Source organism: Myotis daubentonii, chromosome 8, assembly GCF_963259705.1.
Source record: "Myotis daubentonii chromosome 8, mMyoDau2.1, whole genome shotgun sequence".
NCBI lineage: Eukaryota > Metazoa > Chordata > Mammalia > Chiroptera > Vespertilionidae > Myotis > Myotis daubentonii.
Window position 1 is genome coordinate 88,538,088 of NC_081847.1, and position 8,174 is coordinate 88,546,261.

The following is an 8,174-nucleotide window of genomic DNA, read 5'->3' on the forward strand; positions in this document are numbered from 1 at the left end:
ATGTTACAGATGGGAAGTAGAAGTGAGTATGGGGGAAATGGGTATACATTAAGGTAGAGGGATTGTGATTACCTTTTTTAATGACTCCTTTAATGTCAAAATAATACTGTTTTTAAGAATTAGTAAACATTACAAAAATGCACACAAAAGCCCTTTGCTCTCTGAAACGGGATTTTTGGACTGGAACCTGGATTCTTTGTCCGCCGGAATTGAAGAATGAATCCACTGACAGAAAGTGGTATAGGAAAGGTGGAGATTTATTGAAGAACAAGTACAGACTCCCACCTGGGGAGAGGGAAAGAGTCCCCCCGAATGGACTTCCACGTAGGGAGGGGGAAAGGGTCCCCTTGAGTTCCTTTTCCTTATGGCTTATAAAGGTTGCAGATCCTGGTGCCTTGATATCCCCTCTGATTGGTCACCATTCCCTTAGTTTGTGATGAATCACTATGCTTTCATTATGTTCAATTTGTACCAATGAAAATACATCCTGCATATCAGATATTTACATGACGATTCATAACAGTAGCAACATTACAGTTATGAAATAGCAACGGAAATAATTTTATGGTTGGGGGTCACCACAACATGAGGAACTGTATTAAAGGGTCGCGGCATTAGGAAGGTTGAGAACCACTGCTATAGTTCCTCCTGGGCTCAAAGGTCCAACCTCACAATGGACATGAGAGGTACTCCCCCCCACACACACACTTCCTTATTTTCCTATTCCCTTTGGGCTTTCTTCTGGACGAAGGGCTTCCTTCTCTCTCTTTTTATAAATATAAACCTTTTGCTGTTCCCAGCTCCCCCATTCTAGGAAATGTACCTGTTGCAGCTTTTCAGCTTCCCTATTCTATGGAAATATACCTTCAGCTGTTCTGCAGCCCTGTGCCTCCTCCATGGTCCCCTTCATTTCTAAAATTTCCTAAACCTGTCCCATTTTATCCCTAAAATTCCTGTTCCATCTCGAGACCATTTCTTAGAACACTTTGCAGCAGGCTGGAGAAAATTAACCGGCCCTTTGAGCCTGTCCCAGAGGCATAGCTTTCCCCAGGCTGCCCTGTGCCTGTGTGCCCGGAGCGCCTATGCCATCCTGGCTGGTCTCTCCATGTGCTGTTTACAGGAAGTCAGCCTGTGGGCATGGCTTTCAGGATAAAGTGGGAGTTACTCATGCCTGTGAATGGATGCATTCACTTGATCCTTGGGCTCTTTGATTCTCTTAAAGAAGGGCGTATTCTTTGAGAGCATGATGCATGTGAAGATGAAGAGCAGTACTTTCTGGCCAGTCGTGTTTCTAGTCCTAATTGCTTTGTTCTCAGGAGCATTTACTGTCTTTGTCTTGTTCCACCTGTTTCTGTCGTCCCGTTGAAGGAGCGCTCCCCCTCCCGGAGACGTAAAGCCTGGCCGTCCTGAGCCCTGCGCGCCGATGTCCGCGCCAATGTCCGCACCAACGGGCCTCCCACCAGCGCCCGACTGCATCGAGGTGAAGATGGAAGGGAAGGAGGAGGCCTGGGACCCGGAACCCGGCCTGCCCCGCAGGGGCCGCTCCAGCCCCGAGGCCTTCCGCCAGCGGTTCCGGCAGTTCGGCTACCAGGAGGCCCCCGGGCCGCGGGAGGCCCTGGGCCGGCTGCGGGAGCTGTGCTGGCGGTGGCTGCGGCCCGAGGTGCACACCAAGAGGCAGATCCTGGAGCTGCTGGTGCTGGAGCAGTTCCTGGCCGCCCTGCCCGCGGAGCTGCAGGCCTGGCTGCGCGCGCACCGGCCGGAGAGCGGGGAGGAGGCCGTGACGATGCTGGAGGAGCTGGAGAAGGAGCTCGACGGGTCCGCGGAGCAGGTGAGAAGGGGTCGGGGATGCGCGACCCGGCTGGGTCAGGGGCTCCATGCAGCCGGGTGTGTAGCGGGGTGAGTGCACCCCCAGCTGTGCCAGGAAACAGGGCGTGGCTCTGCTGTTTCCCTCCCTCTCCCTGTGGCCCGGGGTCTCTCTCACTTTATCCCAAGGTCCTGCCTCAGCCTCAGATAATCTGTTTCCAGGTTTTGGGACAAAATGCAGAGGACGTGGCAGCTCAGGAAATCACTCGGGAGTCGCCAAGTGGCCCACCCCAGCCTGCGATGCCCCAGCCTGCGATGGCCCAGCCTGCGATGCCCCAGCCTGCGATGCCCCAGCCTGCGATGCCCCAGCTGACGTGCCCATCGCGGGAGCGCCACTCCTCCAGGCCACGCGGTGAGGGCGGGCCCAGCTCCCAGTGTGGGCACAGGGGGCCCAGCCACGCTGAGGGCGGGACCAGCTCCTGGTGTGGGCACAGGCGGCCCAGTCCCCGAGCTCGCACGGAGGTCTCCAGCCTCCCCCTCTCCCGCCCCCCTGCACCCCCCACTGTGGGAATTTCTCCCTCTGCTTTCGACCTCTATATGTCGTGCTGATGGACATTCTCCTAGCTTGTTCTTTCTCATAGATTTAAATCTGCAGATTTCAAAAATTCTTGGCATCATCTCCACCAAGATTGTCAAACCTTTTTCAAGCGGCATGATCGTTTTTTCAAATGAACTTTTACACGGAGTTCCAATATTTAAAACAGGTGAAAGCACAGCTGCTCTGACCCAAGCAGGAGCAAGCAGTCTCGGCCCAGGAGGGCGCCCACGTGGCCTCGATCCACCCCTTTTACTGTCAGAGGGCCCTTGGTCTGTGTCCTGCTCTGTGCGACCTCTTGCTGGGTTACTGAGGGGATCCCGTGTGGACCCCGCCATGTCGCTGCGGCCGTGATGTTGCTCTCACGGGCTTTGAACGTGTGTCTCTGCTCCTTCCCGTTCTTTTTGTTGGTGGTTGGTTTTCTCGTCCTTCTAAACTGGCCTTCGCGTCACTTTTTATGGAAATGCTTCGGAATGGCCCGCCCGGCAGTTTGCTCTTCCATTGCAGATACTAAAAAATAAGTGCTATGGGGAGGGAACCCCAGTTTCTTCTCTCCCCCTCCCGCGCCCCCACTTCTTTAAATTTTAGGAGTGGCTGGTCAGCTAAGGAAGGTTAGGTTTTTTCCCCAGGGAATTTTGATTAGAAACTATAGAAAAAACAATATATAAAAATTTAGAGGGACACTTAGAAAAGATTCCTTACTCTTGTTTGACAACATCCTACTTCCAAGAGGCTTGGAAGTAGAAACTTGTCAAACTGCCTACTGCGCACTTGGCCCCTGCAGTGTAGCGATCGCTGGGCTTACCTAGGAGAAGGGGAAGTGTTCACAGGACACGGGATGGGGCGGGAAACCATCCCAGCCTCCCCGGCTTGGTGTGCTGGTAACTAACAAAGCGATCAGCCGCAAAGCCAGGTCCTGGACTCCTGTTGTTGGCAAGAACCGTGTTCCAGCTGTGACTGTCCTCACAGAGGCCTCTCCTACATTTTTTAAAGATGCATAGAGGTTGCAGGCTCAGTCCCTGGTAGGGGTGTGTGCAGGAGGCAACCGATCAATGTTTCTCTCTCACATCAATGTTTCTCTCTCTCTCTCTCTCCCTCTCCCTCCATTGCTCTCTAAAAATCAATGAAAGCATACTTTCTTAAATGCATAGAAATTTTAAACCAAAAGAAGAAGGCCCAGGATCTTTCACTTCAAGGCAGAGAGAACCGGAATCATGACAGGCTAACAGAAGTGTGTCTTACGGCTGCCACATGATTTCCTCAGTACAGAGTCCTGTCACGTCGCAGCTTCTGCGGATGATCTTGGCCTCCATGCTGCCAGGTGCTAACTGTTGCCGGGATTTCGATAGTAGTGACTAGACATTCTGGTCGCTTTGAAAGTTGAGCTCCTTGCCATTACTAATAAGATGATTTCCATTTGAACCAGTAATGATGCCATTTAAGTAGCACTATAAACGACAGAAGAGTGGCGGTGTTTCGTAGACGGGTACCCTTTGCTACCCTGGATCTCTTGAGGTGCTGTTATCCTAGCTCTGTGTTCTCCCACCGCACCTGTGTGTGTGTGTGTGTGTGTGTGTGTGTGTGCGCCTAATTTGTATTTTCTGACCTTATTTTCCATCTTCCTTTGTGTCCCCTTGGATTTCTTCATCTCCTTCCTTAATTATTGATTCAAGTGTCATTATTAAGCTTTGTTTTGTTGATTGACACTCTTGTTTATTACGACCTACTACCATAGTTGAGCCCTCTCTTTTCAATGGATTTCAGAAAGAGGGGAAGAGAGGGGGAGAGAAACATTGATCAGAGGCCCTTCATCTTTTCGCCCAGACTTCCTTCAGTCTCTGAGATACCTTTCTGTCCCTACTCACCGTTCTACCTTCTGCATAGAGCTTTTCGTATTCCTAGTTGACTGTCTCCTCGGTCTATACGTTTTTCCCCTTTGCTTTATGATCTCAGTGTTTTCTGCTTTACCCTCTCCTTCCTCCACGTTGTGATGCTATTGTAAAGCATGCTAGCTAATACATAATCCATGTATATTTCATTTGGATCGTTCTCTTTTCCTTTCCGAACAGAGGAACTGGTGACATTGGCTTTTCTGTGTATTATTTCAGATGACACTAGAACTCAAAATGTGAAATCAGCTTCGAGGCAAAAGACTTCTTCGGGCGTAGAACTGCATGGCGATGTCCCTAACACCGTCCACAGGAACGCTTCCCAGAGTTCCACATCCAGAGGAACCGGCAGCCAAGATGACACCTTGGATAGAAGATACAGAAATCCTTCTCGGAAGAAACAGCGCAAGTGTGACGAGTGTGGCAAAACCTTCAGTCAGAGCTCAGCCCTCATGCTCCACCAGAGGATCCACAGTGGAGAGAAGCCTTTCGCGTGTGACGTGTGTGCAAAGGCTTTTAGCCGGAGCGCAGTCCTCGTTCAGCATCGGAGAATCCACACCGGGGAAAGGCCCTACAAGTGCCACGAGTGTGGGAAAGCCTTCAGTCAGAGCTCGAATCTCTTCAGGCACAGGAAAAGCCACACGTGCGTCGGTCCTGGGAGGGAGTCAAAGCGTCTACTCAAAACTTTCTCAACAGAGGAAGACACAAGGCACCAGTAGCTCAATAGTGTCGATCACTGGTCTTAATGAGCAGGGTCCTCTCAAAGGTCACAAAGGAGAGCATACAGACCATCTTATGTCAGCCTTGTTTGCTTTTTGGCTACTGTGTTGATAAGCAGAAAAGCAGACAAGGCTGAATTGAACTTCTGATTTCCATCCGGAGAGTAGCTCTTGAAAGACTTTCTCAGACACGTTCTATTTCTGCTCTTTGCACCATCGATGACATAGTACAGCGGCCCCTCGAACCCTGGTTTGAACAGCACAAGTGTACTTTATGTACATTTTTCTCCGTACGTATCCAGTTGGCCCTCTGTATTCCTCGGCTTCAACCAACCACAGATTGAGTCTGCAGATGCAGGGGCCAACTGTGTGCATTGTTCTGTGCCATTTCATACAAGGGAATGGAGCACCCGCCCATTTGGGTATCTACGGGGGGGGGGGGGGGGGTAGGTGAGCCTGGAACCAGTCCACCGCAGATACTGAGGGACGACTGTGTATTTCTTTTTAGACAAATGCATGTCCCCTGTTGAGAAAGAATGTGAGTTACTCCGTATAAAAACATAATCTTTTCCATTTCATACCTTAAGTATGGGAGTTCTCACACCAAAGGTGAAAGCACTTTTTAAACATTTCTCATTTTGCTTTCCGTTACTAGATTTTAAATATGAGAATAGGATTGAGGAGGCCCAAGAGAATATGTACCTCAGGATCTAGGCTGAAACACCCAGGGTCATTGTCAGGAGGCTGGTGAGTAAAGGGACTTAATCTCTTACGAAAACTCACAAGAGCATATACATTACTGATGAGACTAAGAAATTCCCTGTGTAGGAAAAAGAATAATCTCCTTTACAGTTAATTTGGAGATCACTCAGTGAAGGCAGTAAGATGACTACACGTCTTCAGGGAGTGGCTTCGGCCTGAGGACTGTTCTGGTAATGAGGTGGGTTGTCTATGCTTATGTAAGGTTGATGACCCTCTTAATGGGAAGGGAAGGAAAAGGGAGATGAAAAAAAGACTCCAGATGAGCCGGCGGATGCCTGCCCCTCCGGCTTCCTCCTGGCCCCCTTTAGCTGTGACCGTGTTTCAGGCACCACAAGGCAGCCTTGTCAGGGTCCTCTACGTTCTTAATAAGATGATCTTCCAGACAAACGTGTGCAAAATGGGACCCCGGATTTTGACGCTCTTATACAAATGAAACCACGGAAGTCAATTTAGAGTCCGCCCAAGTTTTACCCACTTCAGTCAGATTCCCTGTACAAGTGTAAAATGGCCGACGTGTGTGTGTTAACGTATCCTGACAGGATGCAACAGGCCCTCCCTTTCTCAGGGAGCCTGGGAAGACTGTTCTGGGAATGTATGTATCGCTGTGTTTCCCTGGCGTCACAGTGACCCCACATGGAGAACTCTGCTGCGGGGGGCTCCTCAGAAGTGGAAGTGTGCCATCAGAAGATCCAGCTGTGTCCCGTGCTTAGAGTCACCCCAGACACAGAGGAGGGGTCCCTGAGCTCCGCTTACTCCATTCATAAGATTAGTAGGGGGAGAAGTAAATGGGAGCTTTAATTCCGGAATCTGCTGGTGGCGATTATATTTTCTAGTTCTGGGGCATATGGCTATATATTGAGTTCTGTATATTTTCCGTTATTAAAAATGTAGGGATTCTTTGTTTGGTGACAGTCTCTAGTTAAGAGAGGAACAAGCCAGCTATTAAAGCAGCAAATGCCTCAGAGGGTGTGTCCTGTGAGCCACTGCTTAGTGACGGGAAGAGTTTCTGGGTGCAGTGTGAATAAAGTGACCGTCTGCATCATGTATCCCGGGGACGCGTCTGCACATAGCGCTGCCGTGTCTGCATGTGGCGCTGCCGTGTCTGCATGTGGCACTGCCATGTCTGCATGTGGCGCTGCCGTGTCTGCACGTGGCGCTGCCGTAAACCTGACAGAGTTGCATCTGTTCATGGTGGTCGGCCTGCACTTCTCCACCCGAAAGCGATGCGGATCATCTTATCAAAGTGCATGGTGGTCTCCAAAGGGCGTTGCTGAGTCCTGGGAGTTATTTTGCACGCACAGAGGTCTCCTAATGAGGAGAAGATGCTGGCTTATCTCAGTGGAGAATTACTGTGACTGGGGCTAACGTTGATAAAACTTGGCATGCTAGTAGTACCCTGTTAGATCGACTCATTCTCACAGACAGCAAATACTCCGAAGGGAACATTTTTAGATGGATTTCACCTTATCCGGTCCTTCAGTGTTATATCTGTAACCCAATGTTCCTTCTTTACCTCACCCCCCTTCTTTCTGAAAGCACGTCCATCACTCCTGAAGGCTTCCTGCAGTGGGAATGTTTGTTTTTGCAACCAGGAGTCTGGAGGACGGGTTGCTGCTGGCTCTCTCCACCAGCAGCTGGACAGTGCCGGTCTGGCTGGGGAATCTGCCCTTCTGTTGGCCTCCCCTCACGCTTACTTCCAGAACGCGAGGAAGCGGTCCCAGCTCCAGGAACGACGCCCCGGATCATGACAGGAAGGAAATGGGAAAGAGGCACGGACATGGCTGTCTCCTTTACTAGGAAAAGTGAAGGCTTCCCAAGAAACCCCTGCAAAGGCTGCTGACGCTTCCTGGTTGCATGTCTGGTAACGGGATTGGGGACCACGTGGCTCAATCAACGGTGTTTGCCGTCCTTCTCCTCGCCACCTTCCTCATCGTGGGCAGGTGACTGTGATTGTGCCTCCGATGTTACAGAAAGAAAAGATCACAGCTCTTAGAGCCTCTTACCACCAAATTTCCAACTTATCTACGTCACTCATTTCTTCTCCCTCCTCTCAGGAGGAAAGCGGGCTCTCTCCTCTCTGGCCCAGGCTCCCGGCAGTATGTGGCAGCCGCCCATCAGTGGCAGGGGTCCTGGGGAAGGCTCCTTCTACTCAGGGGAGGGCACCTTTGCTCTGACTAGGAGCGTTGGTCCCAGGAGCATGGCGCCAGTCCCCCTGCCTTCATTCTGTGTCCTCTGCCTGGACCAGGATGCAGACGCAGTTGAGAGGAGTGAACAGCAGGGCAGGGACATGGAAACCCCAATTTTCTAGCTGAATGGCTGGTAATGGAGGCCTCAGGGAGCCAGAAAGCGATGGGTTTATTGCCTAGAGGAGGGAGACCAAGTGTGGTCCCCAAAAGCAATGTATGA

The 8,174-nt window shown here is 50.9% G+C and overlaps 1 protein-coding gene across 1 annotated transcript; it reads left to right on the top strand.

Moving 5' to 3' along the window:
- Positions 1-855: 855 nt before the first annotated feature.
- Positions 856-6,730, top strand: ZNF396 (zinc finger protein 396). The gene is made up of 4 exons (XM_059707349.1): positions 856-1,828; positions 2,026-2,113; positions 2,180-2,215; positions 4,507-6,730. The coding sequence occupies exons 1-4, from the start codon at positions 1,424-1,426 to the stop codon at positions 5,004-5,006; spliced, it is 1,029 nt and encodes a 342-aa protein (XP_059563332.1). The 5' UTR covers positions 856-1,423; the 3' UTR covers positions 5,007-6,730.
- Positions 6,731-8,174: the final 1,444 nt, after the last annotated feature.